The sequence below is a fragment of the Musa acuminata genome, chromosome BXJ3-11 (assembly GCF_036884655.1).
Source record: "Musa acuminata AAA Group cultivar baxijiao chromosome BXJ3-11, Cavendish_Baxijiao_AAA, whole genome shotgun sequence".
In the NCBI taxonomy this organism is placed as follows: Eukaryota; Viridiplantae; Streptophyta; class Magnoliopsida; order Zingiberales; family Musaceae; genus Musa; species Musa acuminata.
In genome coordinates this window covers 11339883-11365876 of record NC_088359.1, presented here as the reverse complement: position 1 = coordinate 11365876, position 25994 = coordinate 11339883, and the positions used below count along the sequence as shown (strand labels likewise).

Below are 25994 nucleotides of genomic sequence, written 5' to 3'. Positions count from 1 at the left end.
ACACTTCTTTTATAGGGCTTATCTCTATCAATGCCGCCACGCTAATCCCTTTCAAGTTATAAAAGGGTGACAACTATGCATCCTGGCGGGCTCAATTTTCTAATCTCTTATTTGGATATGACTTGTTAGGCTACGTTGATGGCTCTTTCAGTTATCCGCTAGCCATGCTCAACATCTCCGGAGAACCTAGTCCAGTACCCAATCCAACTCACAAACTATGGTTGCATCAAGATCGTCTCATCCTCCAAGCTATTCAAGCCTCAGTTGCTAGATCCATCGCTCCTTTAATATCTTCTTGTGAGACTGCTGCCGATACATGGTCTAAACTACAAACAACCTTGGCAAATCATTCACGTACTCGCAAGCTCAGTCTTCTATCCAAGCTGATGGTGACAAAACAAGAGGGAAGTACTATCACTGATTATCTACAAAATATCAAGGTTATCATCGATGACTTGGCTTTGATAGGTTATTCCCTATATGACGAAGAGATCAGCATTCATACCCTCAATGGTCTCGGCAACGACTACAAGGAATTGGCTACTATAATTCGGGCACACAACTCGCCAGTCTTATTTGAAGAACTCTATGACAAGTTCTCGACTATGAGACGTATTTGAAGCGTGTGAACAAACTGCCCGAACCGACTATCACGGTTCAAGTCAGTCACAAGTCTAAACGAAAGAGCACTCGGTACCTTCCGAACATCACCAAAGATTTGGCCAATGCATATCTTGATCATATGGGTCCCATGCAATACCCCTCTTATCCTCCTAATCATAACTTATCGCAAAGTGGTAACTCTAATAATCGTCCGTCTTGGCATCCTGCCCCACCGAACCATCAAAGATGGGTCATCTACTAGCTGTGTGATAAAATTGGACACTTCGCTAAAGTTTGTCGGTCTCATCCCCACCTCCCTACTCTATTACACTAGCCTCAAGCAAATCTCCTAACTACTCCGACGACTAGCTTGTCCAATTGGATTGTTGACTTTGGTGCCTCCCATCACATCACTACTTATCTTCAGAATTTATCTCTTCACAATCCCTATGACGGCGATGAAGATGTTATCATTAGTGATGGTAAAGGACTTCCTATAACTCATACTGGTTCCACAACGCTTATTTCTAATTCTACTACATTTACACTCGATGATGTTTTATGCATCTCTTATATTAAACGCAACCTCATTTCTGTTTCTCAATTTTATAAATATAATAATACTTTAATTTAATTATTTCTTGATTCATTTCTTGTTAAGGACTTGAGCACGGGGGCATCCTTAGTTCAGGGCCCGAATAGAGGCAACATTTACGAATGACCGTCAACTTCACAAATAACCCAGCCCATTGTTCATTCTTCCGTTGCGGCTCCAGTTGATGTGTGGCATCGTCGTCTTGGTCATCCCTCGTCCCTTATTCAGCAGAAATTACTTTCTCTTTACTCTCTTCCTATTTTTAAATCCACTAGTTATATAATGCATTATGATGCATGTCTTAGTAATAAAAGTCATCGGCAGCCTTTTGGCTCATCTTCCATTTCCTCCTCTAAACCATTTAAAATTATTTATATTGATGTTTGGGGTCCTACTCCAATCATGTCTTTTGATAAGTTCATATTTTATGTCATTTTTGTATATCACTTCACTAAGTACACATGGCTATATATTATTCACCATAAATATGATGTTTCCACCATCTTTCCCACTTTCCGAAATTTGATCGAAAACTACTTTCAGTCTACGATCAAAATGGTCTACTCTGATGGTGGTAGTGAATATCAAGCTTTGACATCATATTTCTCAACTTGTGGAATCCAACACCTCAAGTCTCCCTCGCATACTCCTCAACTAGTTGGCTCCACCGAACGTAAATATCGGCATATAGTATAAACTAGGCTCACACTTCTACTTCAGGCTTCCATGCCTTCAACATTTTAGACCGTAGTCTTTCAAACTGTCGTCTATCTTATTAACAGAATACCTACAGCAGTACTATAATACTAGTCCCCCTTTGACACACTATTTCACAAAACCCCAAACCTTCGTAAACTCAGAGTGTTTGATTGTCTATGTTATCCTTGGTTACGTCCTTATGCCTCTTATAAGTTAACATCAAGATCTACTCCTTACATCTTTATTGGTTACTTATTAAAACATAATGCTTTCCGCTGCTATAATCTCCACACTCACAAAGTCTTTATATCACGCTATGTTATTTTTGTTGAGTCTAACTTTCCTTTCCACAACCGTCACTATCCTGCCATGCAGACCACTTCACTATCCAATCCTCACTGCTTCCGGTCCAACCGGACGAGCCTCCCATGACATCGTCCAGTTCCTCCCCTCATGATCCACACTATACTACTCTAGTTCAGCAATTGCCCATTCCTACTCTAGTCCTTTCTTCTCCAATTGATGAGGTAATAAGTTCCGAAACATAACCATTATCCTTACCTCCTTCTCGACCAAGTGCCCCTGACGTGTTACTTAACCCGGCTTGTGCCACTGACTCTTAACCGCTTATACCACCAACACAGCCTCCCGATCATGTAGTCTCCAACCATCCTATGACCACATAATCTAAGAGTGGTATTTTCAAACCGCGTCAAGTCCTTAACCTACATGCTATCATGGATTCATCATCCACCAAATGAACATACCATCTTCACTCAAGCCCAAAAATCTCTGCATTAGCGTAGCGCAATGTGTGAGGAATATAATGCCCTCCTCCATAACTCAACGTGGGATCTAATACCCTTTCATTATTCGAAAAACATCATTGGGTGTAAGTGGGTCTTTCGAATTAAGTGGAACCCAGATGGCTCTGTTGCCCGATATAAGGCATGCCTCATCACCAAAGGGTTTCATCAATGACTTGGAGTTGATTTTACAGAGATGTTTAGTCCCGTTGTTAAGCCCACTATAATCTGGCTTATCTTGAGTCTGGCCACAACTGAAGGTTGCAATTATGATAATTGAATGTTAATAATACCTTTTTATAGGGTTTTCTAACCGAATATGTTTTTATGCAATAACCGCCTGGTTTCACTCATCCTTAGTATCCAAAGCATGTTTGCAAACTTCGGAAAGCCATTTATGGACTTTGTCAGGTTCCAAGAGCTCGGTACATTGAACTTAGCTCCTTTTTTACTTCCGTTGGCTTTCTCAACTCCAAATCTGACACCTCGTTATTTATATATATATTCTAGTATATGTGGATGACATTATTGTCATAGGCTACAATCCCATCAAAATCCAAACATTCATCAGACAGTTGGCAGATCGATTCTTACTTAATGATCTAGGACCCTTGGGCTACTTTCTGAGCGTCGAAGCTACATTCATATCTTTAGGTCTCTTTTTATCACAACGAAAGTACATTCAAGATTTATTATTAAAGACAAACATGCTGGATGCAAATGCAGTTACAACCCCCCTCTCTGCTAGTGGCTCTCTCAAATTATCTGATGGAAGTCCTGCTACGGAACCCACTCAATACCGTCAAGTTGTTGGTTCTTTATAGTACTTAGCTCTTACCCGTCTAGACATCTCCTTTGTAATCAACAAATTATCATAGTTTATGCAGAGACTGTCTACTATGCACTAGTCTACGGTCAAATGAATTCTGCGGTATCTTAAAGGAACCTTCAATCATGGTCTTTTTTTTTTATAAACACTCTTCGCTTCATCTTCATGCCTTTGTTGATGCTAATTGGGTAGGCAACTTTGATGATAGAATATCCACATCGGGGTATATTATTTTTTTTAGTGTTAATCCAATAAGTTAGAGTTCTAAGAAGCAAAAAATAATTGCACGGTCTACAACTGAAGCTAAATATCGTACCATTGCCACTGCCACTGCAAAACTCAATTGGATCACAAATCTCCTCCAGGAACTCAACGTCAATTTCACTCCTATAATATATTATGATAATGTTGTGCTTCCTATTTGTGTGCTAATCCGATATTTTACTCCCGTACGAAACATATTACTATCGACTTCCACTTTCTGCGTGATCAAGTTTCTCGTTGTCAACTTTGTGTTTCTCATGTCCATATGGTTGTTCAATTAGCCGACTCACTCATGAAGCCTGTTGCTCGTAAACCTTTTGCATTACATCGATTTAAGATTGGTCTCCTTGATAGGAGTATCATCTTGTGGGGGCATGATAGCAGATAAGATTTTTTTAATTATCTAAAGAAATTTTATTACTCTATTAAGAAAAATCGTCCCTTTTTATAAATAGCTAGGGAATATGTCAATGTCTTAAAATTCTTCGCTACACATTGTTTATTGTTTGTTTTGTAGCTCATCATTCATTCTCTTAGAATGACAGTGAAGGATGTGATTGTTTTGTTTCAGCCTTTTGTAGCTGAACAAAGTGAGAAGAGGCTTCCAGCATCTTTGCACTAATTAAACTAAAAAAATAGTGCATGATTTCCTACGTCTTATTAAAATGGGTCAACATGATAAGTTTCCCACTAAAAAATAATAATAATAAAATATAGATATAAAAATAGTGAACGCAAGAATTGTCTATAACTACATAAAAAAAAATCAAATCCTTCACTATTAAAGAATAATAAATATAAAGAATAAAATTCTCTTTTGATTTAGTTCAAATTAAAATTTTTAATACACTATGTTGGGATAAAATTTGAAAAAAAAGAAATTCTCTTTAAATTTTATAAATCTACCAAAAAAAAAAAAAAAAGAAAGTAGTTGGTTTTCAAACTAATTTGTCAATCGATCGATCTTGGATAAAGCTTCTCTTCCTCACCATAAGTTGGAAGGCCAATTCTTTGCCACCCATTGCTTGTTTTGTAGCTCATCATTCATTCTGTAGGCTGATAGTAAAGGACGACTGTTCCGATCCAGCTTTTTATGGCTGAACAAAGTGAGAAGAGACTGCTTCCTACATCTTGGAAATGACTAAAACTAATATTGAATCCCAGAAATATTATTACACGATAAGAATAATTAAGCAAATAACAATCAGCATAAATCCAAAAAATAGTAAATACAAAATTTACATGGTTCGATGATAATGTAAATACAAGAAATTAAGCTCTTTTTCTTTTGAGTAAACTCGGAGTCACTTCTTGTTATACCCTCTGATCATATGAATTTTGAAGAGTCAATTGTATATATCTCATCAATCTAACTAAATCTATTTAAAAAGTCATATAAAGTGTGTTTGTTTCCATATCATCTTAAGATGTTTCTATTATTTATAGGATAATTAACCCTTTATTTCTAAGAATATTTTTTCTATAAAAGTTTTTCCATATTAGAATTCCTTATCCTCCGAATAACGTGATTTCAATTAAACAATCTAAAAAATATTTACGGGTTTCCATCGGTTCTTTTAATTCGTCACTGCAGTTAGTAAAAGAAAAATGAAAATCCACAACAGTAGAAGAGTAATCCGCATTTAAATGAAGTACATAACCTACTCATGCGTGCATGGGGTTGACATGAACCCTATGCATTTAAAGATTTCTCCCTGTTATTAGTAATGATACAGATTAATATAAAAAAGTCAATAGAATCATATTCAAATCTATTCATTTTTTACAAAATTAAATATATTTTTAGATATATAATTAATCTAATATATATATATATATATATATATATATATATGTATATATATAAAACAATAAATCATAATGTTCCAACTATCAGGATCTTACTAATATGGTCTAATAAATAACTAAACTTAAAATACAAACAATCCATGATCCATAATGATATGATTTCAAGATGAAACATTCATTATGTTTGTATTATCTTTAAATATTGACAAATTATATTTCTTTTCTTTCATTTACATAGCATTAATTGATTTCTTAGTATTACATATTACTAATAATAATTACATAAAATCATTTTTTAAATATTTATTTTTTTATAATAGTTTTATTATTACTAATAACAGTGATAAGTCGTGATGTTATAAATTCTATCTATTTGGGGTCATTTATAAGAAATTTTTTTTATGTTATTAAGATTAAGATATTATTAATCTAATCTAATACGTAGCTAAACTTAGAACACAAATAACCAATAAACCATAGTGATATAATTTCATGACCTACATGCATTATTATTTATCTTCCATTTTCAAAATTGAAAATTTGTAAAAAAAATTATTAAATGTCAATAATTGATATCTTCTCATTACAAGTCAATGTAAAAATTAAAAAAAAAATCATATTCAATTATAATCCATTTATAACAAGCATAAAACATTTATATATATATATATATATATATATTTTAAATTTTTACAATACTTTAATTATGACTAATAATAAGGCATTTGTAATGTCATCCTTAAATTATAAACTTAACTATGAATGAATTGTAAGACATAAATCAGCCCTTTAGAAATTAAACTATAGAATTAGATTTACATTATGTTTATTAATCATTAAAAATGAGGTAGATCATCAAATATTTCAGGAATCAGAACACCCTCCCTGATGCTGTGCTTCACTCATTTATAGCCTTACATTTGTTATATATATCTGCAGTATCCACTTCGATGTAACCGACCACCTCCTCCTCACGCCTCTTTCCCTGTTTTCCCATCCTACTACTAGTACCTCATACACAGAGAGAGAGAGAGAGAGAGAGAGAGAGAAAGAGAGAGAGATGGCCACATTCAAGTATCTTTGACACTGCAGGCTCAAAGGAGGAGTCTTCTTTCTTGCGGGGGAGTTGTTTGGGCAGGGCCACCGCCTCACATAGCAGCCGGAGGCTCTCCATCTTGGGTGCCCCTGTGATGGGTAGCCGCTGGGGAGCTCTGTGCCGGCTCCCTCCCCTCATCTCCTGGACTGTCATGGCTATACTCTTAGTGGATGCAGATGTTGACTCTGATGCTGCTGTGAAGTTCTTGAAGGTCCCTCCGGTCTTCTCGGCCTCATCGTCAGCTACATTTCAGTTTGAGGTCACGGAGGGGAGGAATGGCAGCTCATGCCACGACTGCAGTATCAGCTGCAAGGTTTGTGAGTTCAATCCCGCTTCTTGCTCTCTTCACAAGCTTCTCTCTTCTTGTAATCTTTCTTGATCGATCTGCAAGTTAAACTATGTGCCAGCTAATTGGCACTCAAATAGTACATAGAGCAGAATATGGGGCTTCTTCTTTCTTTTATTAGAAAAGCTCCAGCACTTATCGAGTAATTATATCTGGAAATATGCAAGCTTTAAAGATGCAAATATTGTTTGAAGAGAATTTTTTTTGCAGGAATGCGTATAACAGAGGAGCTAATAACGTCAATCTGTGGAGTCTAACTATGCAGAATAGCAATATCATGTATCTTACCCATTGCTAATGTTCAACGTCGGTGCTTTCTCATGTGGCTACTTTGGGATTTAAAACTTGCTTGCTAGTTTTTAGAACATGTTTGCTCTTCAAGCACCATAAATATCAATAGCTACATCCTAATATATATTGGATGCGTGGTTTCATGCTACAGATCTTTTAAAGAAGTAATCGGTCGATCTTGAAAGAATTTTTCTTGTGGTAGTAACTTCCAGTGTCACAAAGTCGATCCGCTGTCATGTTAGTGAGATATTCAACTTGTGCTCATTAGTTTATGAAAATGTCACTGATTAACAATTATAGGAAGTAACAAACAGAGAAATTACAAGATACATGGTTGGAGGGATGCGATCAGTGATCAACTGTCTCAAGACTATGGAAATGCTATTAGCTGTATGAACTTCAAAGCCTTATTTGGATTGGGTTTTGTCGGCCAGGTGTTAATACTGGACTGAAAGAAGAGACTTCTATTGGAAGGCATTGTTCTTTGAGCTCAGAAAGGAGATGCCTCATGCTATTAGTTGTATGAACTTCAAAGCCTTCATTGGATTGGGTTTTGTGGGCCAGGTGTTAACACCTGGACTGAAAGAAGAGACTTCTATTGTAAGGCATTGTTCTTTGAGCTCAGAAAGGAGATGCTGAGGCGGTCTGGTAGTTGCCTTCACCTGCAAAGGTGCTATAATAGAATACTGGAGGATTATAACCAAACCACCATGAACAATTCGTGCTTTCTCCTTCTTATCGCCTCCCTTATTCTAAACTATCTCCAAACTTACTGCATCGATTGCTGCTAGATTGGTGAAGCAGATATCTAAGTGTACCTTAGATGTTTCACGCTTGAACATTTTGTAGCTTCGAATGGAATCAGTTTTAGTCTTGAGCTTTAATTTTATACAGTCTTATTCACTCCCTTTAATGTTGCCTAGAGCCTATAATAATTTATAGATCAATAGATTAGAGAAAAACAATTTGAAGAAGTTGGTTTCAAAAATACTGGCATTTATGCAATGTCTATTTTTCATCAGATATAGGAAGCATCCAAAAGTTATATTATTGAAGAAACTGAAAGAATTTGAAACTGATCAACGAATGTTTCATGATTGAAAAATTAGTGTAGAGAAGGATACTTGAAAGAAGTTGATATATAATTTGAAACACACATGTAGGTGTATTAGATGGTTATTTGTTTCCTATCAAAATTTAATAATCTTTAGTGTTTAAATTTAACAATTTAAAATTAATATTACTATTAGGCATGTGCAACATGTTACAGTGTAATGGAAAAGCTCACCACATATAATGTTTTCTGTACATTAAGGTCATGTCATGAATATGTTTTGAATTAATAGTTAAGATACTGTATCAAATAGAGAAAAGATGAAGCCCTTCACTGAATTGCCTATTGTGATAATTAGTCTTAAAAAAATATTGGTTTGCTAATGTTTTTCTCTTTCTAATTATCACTGTTTGCACATAATGCAGTTAGATAACTACAATTCTTTTGCTTGTGAACGGAAGGAAGTTACATACTCAGGCTTGCTCGATGGAAATCATACCTTTAAGATCTGCTCCAGTGGTTCCCAAGGAGTTCGTTGTGCCAGCTATAATTGGACTGTTGGTAAAGAAACTGCCCTCGTCTTCCTGATTCCTTTTTTGATAAATTTAGTGACATTTTGTCATGAAAGTTATCATGTATCTTCTATGATATCTTCTTTTAGCTTTATGTTAAAATTTGACAAATTTAAATTTTAAACATTTAATCTTCCAAGTAGTCTTTCTTGTATCAATTTAATTTCTCAGCATCTCAAATAAATGTTCCAAATCAGCACAATTTCCAATTATTGATTATGTATATTGTATATTTCATGCTTAAATTATGAAAGGATCAGCTTCTTAGTTCTATTTGGAGAAAATTGCCTTTGAGAATATCTTCATATCAAGTTGCATAGTGTTCCATGTCTTGACAAGGGACTGCTCTGTAGGATTATCTACCTAATAACTACTGATTATCTACCTAATAATTTTCAAGGTATTGCTTGGTGATTGTTTATCTTTGAGCTAAACTGTACCTTGACGGTTAAGGCACTGCAGTTTCTGACTTTGTTGTCCTTTCACTGCAGATACAATTTCCCCTACTGCCTATATTTCTGCTGCATCTTTCACAAATGCGTTAAATATTTCAGTCAATGTTTCTTTCAGTGAACCTTGCACCAGTGGAGGTGGATTTAAATGTTCCCCCAGTCATTGCAATGTATGTATGCTGAAAATTTTAAATTTTGGTTTGATTGTTTAGTATTAGAGTCACGCCAGTCCCCATTTGGTCTTGTATGGGTTTGGTAAGCATTGGCATATCAACACATGAAATGCCAACTTGTGCCACAGAAATTTTTGTAGGATTTGAGTATACGTGGTGTTGGGAGGCACTTGCCGCAGTCCATGTAGCCAGCTTGATAGGCCATCAAACTATGAATTGAAGGATATTTATCCCTTTTAGATTCACTATACAGCAATTGTTGTTCTTTTCTCACATGGTTGGAAATCTCTTACTTCGCTATCCCTTGTTGTCCTGTTTAGACATGGTATTAGGATGACTTGTCCAGCTAGTTTATCTGATTAATTGATGTGCCTTAATTTCTGTCTTGGGTGCTTACCTACATGAAATAAATTCTTGTTTGCCATATAATTTCCAGGTATTAGGCTTTAAGATTTTCCATATCTACCTTTGTTTTTCCTTAAAGGTAAAAGGTCAATTATCTGATTGCTTCTCTTTTCTATAGCTTCTCATTTATGGAGCCGGCCGTGTTTTACCATCTACTCTAAGGGTTCTTCTTCCTGGCCTGAAATTTTCCTTTATGGTGGGAATATCAGCTGATGTTCAGTTTGGTCGTTTGATACTGGCAATGGATAAGGTATTTTGTACTGACAATGCTGGGAACATGTTCAAACAATCATCAGATTCAAGTTTCATATTGCATTTTGGTATGCTATCCGCTTCATATAATTGCTTCTTTAATCTTATCAAGGTTTCATCTAACTGCATATATTAAGGTTTTATTTTTGGATTTGTTCTTAATAATCTAAAACTCACACTGGATTGTCTAAAAGGCCTGACAATCATATTACTTGCAAAATTTGCATTCACTTCAATTTCTTTTATGCTATGAGGTGAGAATGAAGAAACTATTTAACATAATTATCTCTGCATTTTTCCAAATATTAAATTATATATAAAAAAATTGCCTTACAAAAGTAATATCATGCTTGTATAATATGTTCAGCTTCCTGAATTATCGAAGTGTCAAGCTAGATCAAAAAACTCTGAACATTTCATGCTGCCAAAGCTAAGTCCATGGTGTTGATATCTTGCATGTGCCATCGATTCTAAAATTCAAGGCTTCAAGCTGTGGTTTAAGACTTTTAAGTAATTAGTTTTTCATTAATGTAGTACATTGAAGCATCAAGATAGACTCATATGCGATGTCTTGGTAGTGCTTTTTCACCTTTCCTCTTCCTTTGCAACTTGCAGATAGAAGAAGTGTTTTCATGAACTTGACAAGTCACGTCCCAGAAAAGCTACTTCAACTTAATGGCTTGCTTCGAACTGTGCAAGTTAGTAACAGTGCTAGGGATTTGAAAATTTATCTGTCGTTCTCAGAGCCAGTTCTTAATTCATCTGAAGAAATTCTGGATCTTCTTCATGCAAGTAGTGGTTTACTTGTTCCGACAAATAAGAGTAATCTTGGAAACCGTCGGTTTGGCTACCTAGTCAGTTGTTTTAAACGTTCACTTCAGTTATTCAAATTTTAATTATTGTATCTGATTTTCTTCAAAATTTATGCCTTCAAGTATATGCTTCTTTTAGGTACAAAATATTTCAAGCATGACTGTTGTTACTATAAGTTGTGATACTACATATATAATCACCAGACAAGGGACTCCAGTTTCTCCATCAGATCCAATCACATTCCTTTATGGTACACTTTTAGTAGTTTTAAATTCTATTCCAGAATTTTTTGACTTTTTCCTATGATATGAAAATTTGGGGTTGTGTGAATACTATTTCAAGTAGCAATTTAGAAATTTTTACCTTATAATATTATTCAAATCACAAATTCAATACGAAAGGCAAATGAATATGGGAAAAATTCCATTGTCACATGAATATCCATGTTACATAAATGATTATATGTTGATGCTTTAAAAGCTTATTGTAATTTTAGTGCATGAAACCTAATTTTCCAGATATATTCAAAAGTCTTGTAATTTTTATCAAGAATTAAAATCTCGGTCTGATATTGATAGCCAAATCGGTATGATACCATCACTGGTTAATGCTTGGTACAGACTGGTAATAGTCGGTACCACTTGGACCATGGAGAAAGATTGAGAAAAGAAAGGGAAAAGGCAAAGAAAGAGGTTTAGGCGGTAGGAGGATGAGTTGGAGGAGGTGACGACATGACAAAGGAGGAGGCAGAGGAGTCGGAGGAGGTGGCTGAGCAGAAATAGAAGGAGGTGGAAGAGGAGGTGGAGATAGAGGGGGCATAGGATGAGACAGAAGGGGAAAAAAAAAATGTCAATAGTTGTCAATATATTATAAAACTAGAAAAAGGAGTTGGTACTGCTATCAGGCTGTAGGCTTACCATATGTTACAGTATGGTCAGTACCGATCAGCTTCCTATCCAGTAAACCTGACAGGGTGAGTTTAATGAGCATTTTCTCAGTTTTGAATCACAGCAGGCAATTGCATACCATCAGTCATAGATCGCCAAAACCGGTCAGCATCAATTACCACTACCGAAACTAAAATCCATGATTTCCATTTTTATCTAATACACTTGAAGAACCCATTGGAAATAGTATATTCATATTTTTACTACATAGATGTCACTTTACATGATGATGATACAAGACTTAGTGTAGGTTTGAAACATTAGAAACTGAACTTTTCTACATAATTTCCACGGATAAGATCAATGTCAAGCTGTGTAAACTTCCTGGTGCTTTCCTTTTTCAGAAAATGAACTATAATGTTTCTGAGTTGCTCTTTATCCTTCCATGACTTATTTTTACCACCCTTATCTGATACATGTTAGTTGGTCCTGAATAATTAGATGCTGACAGGCCATCTGTAAGGCTGAGTACAACTTCTAACATATGGACCAGACAACATAAAATCCCAGTGCTGATAAACTTTGAGAAGCCTGTTTTTAACTTTAATTCTTCAGCTATAATAATTTCTGGAGGATCGATACTGAGGTATGCTTTTCGCTGCTTGTGAATACTTTTACTTAAAGCTCATCATTCTATGCTTTAACATAAGTTGGTTTAGTGGCCCTGACTACTGAGAGTTTCTTGTTGGCTTTGAGATTAGTTTTCATGAAATAACAAAGAGCACATATATTAGTGAAATACACGGCAATGGTAGTGTGATATCAGTGGAAGTTCCTGAAAATAGGACAACAGATATTGCCGGAAACAAGAACCTTGCATCAAACCTTCTACAAGTGAATCACTGTAAGGTTTTCTGTTTTTCCGTGTGTAAAAGTTCTTTCTCATCTATCACTCTGAAACACAAATTTATATCATTTCATGTCATAATTGTTTCTGTTTTTTTAACTTCAACGTATTGAGGATCAGTTTGCAGATTTTAGCTGAAAAGTTTGTATCATTGAGAACACAAAAATTTATGCAAACCTTAGCAGATGCAGTGACATATAAAATGGCCCTAGAAATACATGTGGTTTCCTCTGATGTTAGAAAAGGACAACATGTATATAAATAAACTTTACATTTAATGGTGAGGAGTTCTTGAGCAAGCAGTAAAAGGTTTGGTAGCCATTGCTATAAAATTATTTCTATTCCTGCGGAGGTAGCAAATGTATGATAGATATTTGTAGTTGGTCATTGTGCTAGTCTGAGTTCAAGATTGATCTGGCTGCAGTTTGATGGGACCCACTTTTATATTTTATATGGATTTCCAAGTGAAGTTTCTTTGTAGTTTATTATCAGGTTTTATGTTCCCATTATGAGTTGTCCTAATGCTTACACATATGTTACCTTTCGGAAGTTATTAAGCCCTTTGTACCTAAATGGTGAGTTCTAGATGTCTTTTAGATATGATTGTATGGGATTATAAATTTTCCATAGTAGTAAATTATTACCCTTCAATTTGTTTAGTTAGAATGAGTTCCGTGAAGCATTTAAATAAGGGCAGTACGTGCAGCTACTTTCTTTGGCCAGTGGCTATGTGTTCTCTTTTGTAAAGTTCTTAAGCCTTTCTACATATGTTTATCTTCCTCCTTTATCTTATACTACAACATTAAGTTGCTGCCTATCTCCTTACTACCTTGTCCTTAATTTGCTAATTTTCCCTTAACATAATGCCACATAAATTTCTATCAAATCAATTAAGGTTTCTGGTAATCATCATTTCATCATTTTCCACCAAAGATTTAATAGGATCCGCATCATGATTGTGGGATTTAGAATCCAGATCATTCTGGATCAAATTTCTTCATCTAGGCTTAAGATCACTACAAAACAATGTTTGACAAAGCTGTGGCTACAATATGTGCATGCAGTCTTATGAGCACATTGCATAGACCTATCCAGTCTCAGCATGTGATGTTATTACAGATGGTTGCATATACTATGCAACTGCTTAATGGCCACATAGCAGTGAAAATATGGCTGCATATACAGTTGAATATACGTATGCAGTATGCATATGGCTGCATGGTCCATGTTAGCTTGAACATGTTGATGTGACCTCATGGAGTAGTGAAATTCAAATCTGCGTTCTTTTTGGTTCTTAAGTTCTTTTTTCATCTCCTTTAGCACATGCAGTCAAGGCCTCTTACCTATTTCAAATATTCTAAGACAAGTCATTATTTACAAGAAATAATTAATCTTTTCAGTTTGATAACTTTGATTTTGCTTTATGTGTTGCATTCTAAATGTTACTGGCATGAAACAACAATATTTCACCCGGAAACTAAAAATTTATAGCTCAATATGCTTTTGACTGTTTTCTTGCCTTAATATATAATTCACAATTCTCCTAAATTTACTTATATATGCATTTGACTAGTGAAAGATTTGGTGCTATGCAACTTACTTCGTACTCCTACTTACATTTTACAATGTGATCGTTTACTTCTGACTTGGTTTGACATTTCTTTTCAATTTGGGCCTCTAAAATTTGAAATATGATCAAAGTATAATTACAGAGTGTCTGACTTACTATTTATACTTTTCTTTTGGGATGGTATTCGATTGAAATTCTCCTTAAATGTGACAGATTCCACGCCCACAGTATCATCATTGTTATCAATAGTTGCTACTGTTGCACTTGCAATGACATCAATGGTGGCAACCCTCCTTACTCTTTCATCTTCGAGCCTTCTATATTCTGGAGCAATTTCTGGACAGAAATCATATGTTGTTTCTGAACCATCAAGGAACCTTTTGGTAGAGTGCAGAAGCTTTTGAAACTTAGAAATTACTAGATTATTAAGTTGTTTTTTATTTCCTTTTGATGTCATATATCAATTCAATAAGAAGCTAACCAGAACTCTCGATTTCCTAAGCATCACCTGTGTTCATATCAGTTCCTAAAAAAACTCAAAATGACATTACAGTTTATTAATAAAAAAAAAAAAAAAACACAGATTGTACTTACATTAATAAGAAAAATTGTTAATACTTAATACACTTCAAATTGTTCATGTATTCAAAAATAAGATCTATCATGGGCCTTGTATATTTATGTTCTTTTGGTATCCTTTTTTGTGCATAAATTCATCATTTTGCTCGATTTGAATTGGACAGGCATTAGTCTAAGCTAGGTATAACCGAATTTAGTTTGCTTGAAGTTTTCTGTATTATATAAATGACAGTGCTCATGGTCATTGAAATGTTATCTAAAAGCTATGTCTTTATTTACTACTCAGTCATGGACTTGTTTTAATAGCATAGGATGTACCGATGTAGCAGTTGGTGTATATCACCATATTGATGGGCCAGTCATTTTTTCAAAGGGAAGTATAAGTTCACATTTACAGGAAAACATGGGAATTAATTGTAATGGATTGAAGAGTACATAACTATGATAGACTATTTGCCTTCGAAAAAGTCAAGACATTTGACTTAAAACAAGTACACTCTTTGGGATTAATCTTCAATTGAGGCCCTCCTAAGATCAGTTAGAATCTGGTAATTAGCCTTTCTTGAATGTTGAATTTCACACAATGATTAAACATGGCAACTGCCTAGCGATCCCTAAGTACAGATGATTACATACTTAAACTCGTTGAAAGAAAATATGGCTTCATGACATGACTAGTTTAATGCAAATATGGCTTTACATATTTAGAATGATTGCCATTAGACGAAGCATGGAAAAGGACTTTAACAAAAAGTAGAGGTCTCTTGGATTAAGTTAAAATTGGATTTTAGTCTATAAGCTTAAAAAAAGATTGGGGTGCTAGGACATAGGGTTCTATATTCGTGAAGGATATTGACTGCTTGTCTTTCCTTTTCTACAGCGGATTTTATGCCACGTCCAAAGTTTTGCACTCTGTAGATGGTTGGTAGTTACCGTTCCTGTTGAGTATTATGAATTTTCTAGGGGCATAGAATGGAGTATTCCATACATTCATCTCCCATGGGAATCGAGCTCCGGCAATTCATTTATTGAAAATTCAACGTTTACACTTGGGGCTTATTTTGAAATATGGGAAAGAAGCAAGTTGAGAACTTTTAAATCCCCATTGACTACAAACCAAATCCTGGGAGTGGACCCTTCTGTACATGGAAAGCCACTTATGCCAGGGGAATACATGTCATTTCTTGAGGTCAGATTTTCCTGTCTTCACATATTTTCGCTAATGTCTGTAGTAACTTGTATTCCAATTGAATCATTTTTTGATTGTATGCTTGCAGAATCAGAACTTTAATCCTGAAGCTGAATTCATTATGATTTCACGAAATTCAGATAGGTAGGTCAAACAGAGGCAAGGCATATTTTGTGTTTTTTTCCTTATGTCCTGCTTAAATCAAGATTGTCCTGCTAACTGTTGAGAAAAATAATTAAGTTCCACTATGTGATTTTTTTTAAAAAAATAGACAAATGAGTTTACCGGTATATTTTTACTGAATATGTAATCATACCAAATTTAGTATGTAAAGAACTCAAGCAGATTTTATCGCAACAGGTGGAAGCATTTTGGTAGAAACATGTTCTGGTTAGCTATATTTGGTGGTGGGCTGACCTTGCTCCATGTGGCAATTCTTTGCCTTTTGAAATTGAGGAGGGATTCAGAAAAGCAAGAAGAGTATGGAGCTCTGGTGTTCCCAAGGTTCGAATTAATTTTGGTTATGCTTGCATTACCATGTATATGCCAGGCATCTGCTGCTTTAATTAAAGGTAACTGCAGCTAAACATAAATTCCTTTTTCATCTTAATCAAGCGTAGCAAATATATTGGTAGAGATGTGCTTATTTTCGGTAGAGAAATTGATTATAATTTACTGGAGATTGATCAATTTTCCTGTCATATTTTACCTTAATCCACATAACAACTATGCCTCAGCTAACATCACTTTTAATTTGTATAACATTCTTCAAAAGTCGAGATCGTTCTGATATTTGAATCACTTCTAATTGACTTTCTTCTTCTCTTGTCGAAACAAGGGAAAACATCTACAGCTATTGTTGTTGGAGTTGCACTCCTGGGTATCTCCACATCTTTCCTTATCTCCTTGCTGCTGTTCCTCTCAATTGGCATCACAATGGCTAAGCTTCTGCAGTACAAAGAAGTTCATCAAGAGGGGCAAGAGTTCCATTGGTATCAAGAGTTTATCCGTGTAACTCTTGGTCCCGGGAAAAGAGGCCAATGGACTTGGATAGATCAACATAAATCAATTAATCAAACAAAACTAGGTCCATTATTCGAAGACCTCAGAGGGCCACCAAAGTACATGTTGACACAAATTTCTAGTGAGGGGAATCAAGCAAAACATGAAGACCAAGACCGAATCATTGCTTCTGAAGATGAGACTGAAGATGCAGAAGCCCTGTTTATCCAGAAACTCTTTGGCATCCTCCGAATTTACTATACACTTCTGGAATCAATTAAACGTGTCTCTCTTGGAATTTTGGCTGGTGCTTATTCATCAAATAGGCCTTCTAGGATTCCAACCCTCATTATTTTGTCCATCACCTCTTTCCAACTTTTTTTCCTTGTCTTGAAAAAGCCCTTTATTAAAAAGAAGGTGCAGTTTGTTGAGATTATCTCAGTAGCTGGTGAAGTGGGTTTATATGGGGCTTGCCTTGCTCTACTGGAGAAGGATTTCTCTAGTGCTAATGAGAGGAGAATAGGGTTTTTCATGCTGGCAATGTTCATCATCATGTTTACTGCACAACTGGTCAACGAATGGTATGTCTTATATCACCAAGTTATTCGACTGAGCGCAACTAGGAACTCATTCTCTTCAGGATTAAAAAGAGCTCTTGGTGGACTTTTACTAATCGTGCTACCCACAAGGCTGTCAACAAATCTGAACAACCAGTTATCCTCCAGAAATGGAGAAGGAGACAGTGGAATTACAGTTACTCCCATCGGTCAAGTCCAAAGAACTTCAGGTACAAGTGAAGGGTCATGGCTGAGACAACTAAGAGAGGATGCAAAGACTAGCTTCAGTAGAGAAGATGCAGGAGCTCCTAATGACCCTTCAAGCAGCATGTACCAGAGAAGTGTGTTTTGGAGTGGAAAGAGAAGCAGAAGCTCTTCTGTAACATCATCATCTGACTCCAAGTCAAAGGGGGACGGCAAGCTGAAGTTAAGAGGGTTGTATAAGGATTTGGAGAACATTTTCTCATCAAAGTGATCTAGTAATTGATCAACTCATTCAATTTATGTGAGTTCAAAGCTCATACGAGCCTCGATGGAGAAGTGGATCCTGATCTTATTCAAAGAATAAAAATAGGTATTTGCACAGATATATGGTGTTTCGGGTCCAGGATCATGCCAATGGTCACTAATTGAAGGGAATAAAGCCTATGAACCAAATCCCGGTTTCTGTCAGTGCTTCATACTTCATAGCTTATTGCTATTATCGATTTTCAACTTTTGTTATGCTACATCTGGTCTGAGCCTTCTTCTCATTTGATAGTTTGTCTAATCTGACATGTTTTCTATAGGAAATGTTGTTTCATTAAAAAGCATCAGAAGATAATCTTGTACTGTCTATCTGAATCCGGTACAATGTATAGTTGAAGGGAATGAAAACTACAAACCAAATGCATATTCATTTCGTATTAAGAGTAGTGTAATTTTTTATGTATATGCTTGTGATCTCGGTTTAAATAGTTTAATTTTTTATGAACCCATAAATGATGGGGTTATAATAATAGAATTTAATTTGGCTAGATGATATCTGATTGGTTCTTTGGCAAGGTACAGAATGTATCAAATTTTAGAAATAGCCAAAAGAAATGATTTGATTATCTTATTTGTTGAATTGAGAGATCCATGAATTAGTATTATGATGTATATAAATACAAATAATTTCATTAAAGGACCTGAGAAATTGATATTGTAATATTTATGGAATCATCAAATACTTGCTGTTCCCCAACTGGATCACATCTGAAACTAGCTGAAAGGAATTTAGCCTATGAACCAAATGTAGTGTTTTGTTAGTGCTTTATAGATTATTGTGTTGGAATATTTACAGGAAAACATAAAATTTCCCATATCCGTAATATTTTTTTTTCTCTTTGATTTTATTTTATTTACCAATTGTTGTGTAATGAGGAGGCATACGAGATTCATGCAAGATTTTTCATTTTTTACAAATGATAAATCAAGACAGAATTTGGTCTCAGAACATTGCATGATTTATTTTTACGATCGGGATCAAAGCTAAGATTATTAGAGATATACAAATTTATTATTTTTTAGAAAATAATTTTTTGGAAAAAAAATCATATGTCAATATTTAATAACCTTGCAGAAATAACAATTAACTATGCTATAAATTCGAATAAAATTTTTATTGTATATTCACTTGATTTCAACTTTTTATTTATATCAGATTATAAGTCAACATACTTGAACTTAAAAACTTTACTTGCCTCAAACATTTATCTAATATTTCTTGGTAGTTTAAAAAATATATATAATTTTGATATTTGGAAAAGATAATTAATGGAGTGAGGATATGAGAGTATAAAATTTTATAGTGGTCAAAAGGTAGTCAAATACTTTGGTGGCCTTAGAATAGCCAACCCAAAATAAGAGGTAGGAATTATTTTTTTCCTTTTATCCTTTCCTAAAATTAATAAAATTGTGTGATTCACAGAGTTATTTTTTTTATATGTGATTTTTCATTAAAAATAAGCCACAGTATGCAGCTTTGAATTCCTTTATCCTCTCAAAATAAAAGAAAAAATCGAACAGCCGTGAAGTGACCACGTGGCGCATTTAGGACCGATCGCTGTTTGTATGCTTTACTCCGCCGTGTACAAATACCTCCCACCGCCCACTCTCGTCTCTCTACACTTGAGATTGGCATCGAGATTAGAGAAGGGAAGCTTCCAGAGTACGTTTAGTTCACCGCTACTATCGTCGGAAGAGAGAGAGAGAGAGAGGGAGAGGGAGAGAGAGAGAGAGGAGAGCATTTCGTCGAGCATGTCGGACAGCGGCGTCGTGATGGTCTACGGCAACGGCGCGGCCCTGACGGAGCCGAAGAAGTCGTCCACCTTCTCCGTGAAGGTGGGGCTGGCGCAGATGCTGCGTGGCGGGGTCATCATGGACGTGGTCACGCCCGAGCAGGCCCGCGTTGCCGAGGAGGCGGGCGCCTGTGCCGTCATGGCGCTCGAGCGTGTCCCTGCTGACATCCGCGCCCAAGGCGGCGTCGCCCGCATGTCCGACCCTGGCCTCATCAAGGAGATCAAGCGCGCCGTCACGATCCCCGTCATGGCCAAGGCCCGCATCGGCCACTTCGTGGAGGCGCAGATCCTGGAGGCCATCGGGGTCGACTACGTGGACGAGAGCGAGGTCCTCACACCGGCCGATGAGCAGAACCACATCAACAAGCACAACTTCCGGGTGCCATTCGTGTGCGGCTGCCGCGACCTGGGCGAGGCCCTCCGCCGCATCCGTGAGGGCGCCGCCATGATCCGCACCAAGGGTGAGGCCGGAACCGGCAACATCATCGAGGCCGTCCGCCACGTCCGCTCCGTCATGGGCGACATCCGCGCCCTCCGCAACATGGACGACGATGAGGTCTTTACCTTCGCCAAGCGCATCGCTGCCCCCTATGACCTTGTCATGCAGACCAAGCAGCTCGGCAGGCTCCCTGTCGTCCACTTCGCCGCCGGTGGGGTCGCCACCCCCGCCGACGCGGCCCTCATGATGCAGCTCGGCTGCGATGGCGTGTTCGTCGGCTCCGGCATCTTCAAGAGCGGTGATCCGGCGCGCAGGGCCAGGGCTATTGTCCAGGCAGTCACCCATTACAGCGACCCAGAGATCCTGGCGGAGGTGAGCTGCGGCCTGGGAGAGGCCATGGTGGGGATCAATCTGAGCGACGCTAAGGTGGAGAGGTTCGCCAGCCGCTCAGAATAGAAGTCGGGCAAGGAAAAGTTGCCCCTTTCTCTCGCTTTCGATCCTCTTCTTGACTGAATCAAAATAGTCTCTTAAATTGCTTGCTTGCTTGCTTTATTAGCAACTGAAATATATCTGTGCTTAATACCAGTATAACCATGATCCATCTGTTCGTGGTGTGTGCTGTAATTTTGCCCATCGTTCATTTCAATGTGTCAGAAACTCTCATAGTCAATTAAAAGTATGCTTTTTTACTCGTAAATCTCCTGTGGTTTAATAGTGCATCTCATGGCTCATAGGGGCCCTAGAAATCTCTGATGTTTCATTTCCCCTTGCATGGATACAACGCAATCATTCTTTTACATCTTTTTATTACTCTTTTGCTGGTATATGGTGGCTATGCAGGACACTGTTCGGGATTGAATAGTGTAGAATGATGGTTTATATGTTTGATTTATCTGAAATATCTGTATTACTTAACTGCATGGTGACAGACATCCGAGTACACTAAATTTCAGAATTACATGGTTATTGAAAATATTATGTTTGCATGATAATTTTTTTTTAAATATTGAATTGTGATGCTCTTGTTAGCCAAATCAAATCCATAATTGGGTTGTGATTGTTATGATGATATCAGATTTTTTGCATATATCTTTTCTGTGTAGAATCTGGGCATTGTTTACCCTTTCCATTTCTTTTCTGAATACAAGCTTTACTTTCAGTTCAGAAATTGAGTTTTTACATGTAATAGGCAACATGTATGCTAAAATAAATATATTGCTCAGCTTTAACATACATGTTAAATGTCTCCTATATATATGTCAATTCAAGAGGAAACTCTTGATTTATTTTGGTTACTTTGTAATCTTGTTAGTGGAACTTGTTATCTCACTGTAAACATGTACTGCTTCAAGATATTGTACTGCTATGAACCAAGATATCGTTCTACCCAATGATATTACAACATTATGTTTGGTGCCGAAAGTTCCTGATGAATTCTACATGGATGATACCTTAGCAGATGATTTTTACTGGTTTACTTGCCAACAGGAGTACACCACAAGAAGGATGATCCTATTAACTAACCTGCTTTGTTCTTTAATTTCTTTAATTTAGGGTGTGTTTCTTACGGTATAAATAAAATTGTGGTCAAGTAATATCAGCATAATAAGAAGTTCCAATAAAATCATTATAGGTTGAGGTCTATCTAATGCATGATTGTCATTAATTGCTGATGAACTTGGCCTGCATGTGGTTGAATGGGTTTTTAGGGTCAATATGAATTAATCAGGTTATAGTAATAGTTTTGATGAGTTGCAGTGAGGTGTATTTTGTTGATTGTTGTGACCCTAGGAACTGACTTCTCTTTTGGGAACTGACAAATAAGGAACCTGCTTATAGTTTAAGCACATGATTTTATTATAAGTTTCAAACCAAAGATTACTGCAACTGTATGTCTGCACCCAACAGAGACATGATTCAGAATCTCATGTTCCAGATGATTATTTCAACAGACAAGGCACTTGAGGGTTATGATAGCAGTGGTTGATTGCTGGCTATCATTAATAGAAGAGGAAATTTTGTCAAGTTTGCATGTGTTCATATCCTCACCTATTCTCTGTCTTTGTTTCTTTTAGAAGGCTGCTTAAGTAGAGAGGTATCTGGCAAACAGTTTTTGCATCTTAAAGATCAAAATTTATCAATGTTCTTTTTTCCTTGTTATAGGTGTTGTTCACAGGGAATCACTATTAGATTATTATGTTTGTTCCTCTAAGTACCTAGGTTTTCGTTAACCATCAAAACACCCTTAGCAATGGAGTGACATAGCATGCTTTCGAAGTGTTTGAATATTTCCATCCATCCCTTTTCTAAAGTTCTAAATCATTTATATTTTCGGTGTCATTTTATGCATGTCATTGATGTAAACATGAGGATTTATCCCATATCTACGAGCACAATTATTCAACCTACGGATCTGATATCTCCAAGTATTGGGACTGATTTTTTAATGTCAAGATAGGACTGCATGGAAATTTTTTGTTAGAGAAGAAACAAGCAGCAGTCTGCTGTGCACCCTGGAAAAGAAGAGAGAAATTTGAATAAAAGATGTTCCAATATGTTGAATCTGGACACCATGATGTTTAGGTAAAAGTCTTATTTTGAATGAGATTTGATTTGAGTCAAATTCTAGTCAGTTCAGGTTGCTTGAAAAATTTTTGCCAGGTAAGGAACAACCAGAAGTTTATTGTGCAACCTGGAAATGGAGGGAATAACTGGAATAAAAGATGTTCCAATATGTTGAATCTGGAACGTGATGTTCAGGTAAAAGTAGGATTTGATTTGTGTCAAAGTCTAGTCACTTGGGTTTGGTGGGAAATTTTTGTTAGTGAAGAAACAAGGAGCAGTCTGTTGATCACCCTGGCGAAGGAGGGAATAAAAGATGTTCCAACATGTTGAATCTGAATACCATGATGTTTAGGTAAATGTCTTATTCGAGTGGGAATTGTTTCGAGTCAAATCCTGGTCAGTTCTCAGAAAATTTTGATAGGTAAGAAACAAGCTGCAGTTTGCTGTGCACACTGGAAAAGGAGGGAGGAATTGGGATAAAAGATGTTCCAATATTGCTGAATCTGGACACTGGCCTTTAGGAAAAGGTCTTAATTGATTAGGATTTGCTAATCGGTTCGTTGAAGTAGTTGAAAAGTTTGATTTGATTTGTCTTTGTGTTTCTTGACATAAAGAGTCCTAATCACAGGACCTCCTGTCCACCAATGTAATTTTCTTTTCTGGCCAAGGGTTCCTCCTTATCCCTCAATCCTTGTTGCTCAACTTTTCTTCTCTTTTTCCTTTCTGCTTCAGCAGCCAGTCATCCCTTTTTGTTTTTTTTTTTTGCCTGTGATCTGTCATGTATTCAATCTGAGTAGCCAGCAGAGACCGGACTCTCGCTGGAATCTTCTGCGGTGATCAAACGAGTGCAGCAGTCCCAATCTGAAGCAAGGCATGTCTCTGTCTACCATCTGTTATTACTGTCCTAAGATCAATATCTGACATCTTTTAGTAGGATTGTGAACTTCCCTGGCACCCTCCTATTCATGTCAATCTGAAGAATTTGGCTGCTATCGTGAGGTCGAAACCAACTTATCAGCCTTCAACCATCAAGTCCCTCTATTTTCATCTAGAACTAAATTAGCAGTCTTTGCTTGATTGTCTGTGTTTAGGAATGATTGTGTACAGTAAGTTGTGGTGGCCAATATGGATTAAGTAGGGCTCAAAGGGTTCTAAACATGTACAGGATGAGGTTATTCAAAAAGAAAAGAAAAAGGAATCTTAGGAGATTAATTGTACCAATTGCCTCGCTTGACAGGAGTAGGTTTTTAGCTAATGAATGATATGTAGGATGATGGATCTTAAAAATTAGACTAACCATTGTTGGCAGGAAGATTTAGAGGAACACACTTTTGCAAAGAACCAGTGTTATTTTGTGAAGCATTTCCAACTAAACTGAGGTAACTGCAGAAAGATTCAAATCAACAGGAATAAGAAGTCAGAGAACCAAGCTCTTATAATCATTGTCTTTCTGTGGCTCACGCTTGAATTGGCTATCATGTACAGAATCATTGAATGGGATTTGTTGGACTAGATTGGACGACTTCAGATTGCCAAAATAATTCTACTTGACCTTGAAAGAAGAAGGCTGTGCATTTTTTTTTCTGCCAAACAGATGCTAACCCAGTCTACATGTAGAAGAGGAAATTATTTGTGTATCATTGGAGTGTTCGACTAGATATAAGTTTTATCTAACACATTCTTCACACGATATATCACCTGATTTGACATGTGTCTGCTGACTTGATTCCATCGTTAGCTCTTCTTATATCATTGCCATGGCCATTGCCATCTCCGCTTCAATCATGTGTGAAAAAGTATGTTTTTTTAAGTGAGATTTTTATATAAGATATTTAGATTTTGATCGTAGGTATAAGATTTGGATGCTCTAATGTCAAATCTTTAATCAAGAATCAATTAGGATAAAATTATATGATTTGCAAATCGTATGTGCACTTTTCAATGCATATTATTTAAGTGTAAATAGGTTTGTTAATTCTGTAAAATTTAAGTTATTTTTTCAAAAACTAATTATATATTATCCCAAGTGATCAAGCTTTGTTAGCATCCTGATTCTTAGGTTTAAAAAAATTATATTAAAATCTTTATAGTTATGAAAGTGAAATATATAGTTTCATTTATCTTAATTTTGTCGATTTTACTTACGAAAGCACAAAAACGATGAGTAGAAAGATAATTTTAACGCTCTACATTTGTGTCGGCATCGACGTAGATGCAGAGTGACGAAAGGGCTGCTTGACATCTACATCGGTATTGATACAAACGTAAAGTGTCGACATCTATGTCATCTTCTTCCTCCACTCCATTTGTCTTCTTTTCTCATCCACAACAACCACCTAAAGTATCGTTGTCCGTCACCATCGAAAATATAACTAGGATGTTGACATTTATGATAAAATCGATAGTGTCGTTGGTCTGCCACCATCTATAGTATCGTTGTTTTAAGATAAATATATAAATAAAATCGATGACATTTAAGATAAGTTATATTTATATAAATATTATAATATAAAATTAAATGTTCATCGTCTAGGCTGACCATTACCAGACGAACCATTTAACAACACTGTGAGAATATGATCGTTCCCCATTTATTTAGATTTCAAAAAATTAATTAGCTTAACATAGGCGGCTTCTAAAGGGGTATAATGACACGAACATCCGTCGGATTCTATTTGGGACGGACTGCGGGACTCGCCAAACAACCATCGTTATTACCAATCATTAAGGCAGGTAGATTAGTGGGAACACTCTGAGTATCAAAGCTTTTGCATTTTAATCGCCAGAGAGTCGTGTACCTGACTGTTGATTAGATTACCTGTGGGCACCCACGTGCGATCGACCAAATAGCTGCCGTGCCTCTCCAATAACAGGGCCGGTATTCGTGTTGGTTGCGGATTTGAGACTCCGATAATATTT

General features: G+C 36.4%; 2 protein-coding genes across 4 annotated transcripts; both read left to right on the top strand.

Moving 5' to 3' along the window:
• Positions 1-6568: 6568 nt before the first annotated feature.
• Positions 6569-18659, top strand: LOC135653069 (uncharacterized). Of its 3 annotated transcripts, none has more exons than XM_065174523.1 (13): positions 6569-7014; positions 8818-8953; positions 9456-9586; positions 10113-10314; positions 10862-10944; positions 11198-11309; positions 12448-12592; positions 12708-12850; positions 14637-14806; positions 15883-16191; positions 16280-16335; positions 16552-16763; positions 17030-18659. In XM_065174523.1, the coding sequence occupies exons 1-13, from the start codon at positions 6796-6798 to the stop codon at positions 18223-18225; spliced, it is 3114 nt and encodes a 1037-aa protein (XP_065030595.1). In that variant the 5' UTR covers positions 6569-6795; the 3' UTR covers positions 18226-18659. The 3 variants fall into 3 exon arrangements, with proteins under 3 accessions (XP_065030595.1, XP_065030594.1, XP_065030596.1); XM_065174522.1 differs by having other exon boundaries at positions 10862-11100; XM_065174524.1 differs by lacking the exon at positions 9456-9586 and having other exon boundaries at positions 6874-7014; positions 10862-11100.
• A 1244-nt stretch (positions 18660-19903) lies between these two features.
• On the top strand, positions 19904-21199 carry LOC135652933 (probable pyridoxal 5'-phosphate synthase subunit PDX1). The gene has a single exon (XM_065174283.1). It carries the CDS (start codon positions 20031-20033, stop codon positions 20964-20966), a length of 936 nt encoding a protein of 311 aa, XP_065030355.1. The 5' UTR covers positions 19904-20030; the 3' UTR covers positions 20967-21199.
• Positions 21200-25994: the final 4795 nt, after the last annotated feature.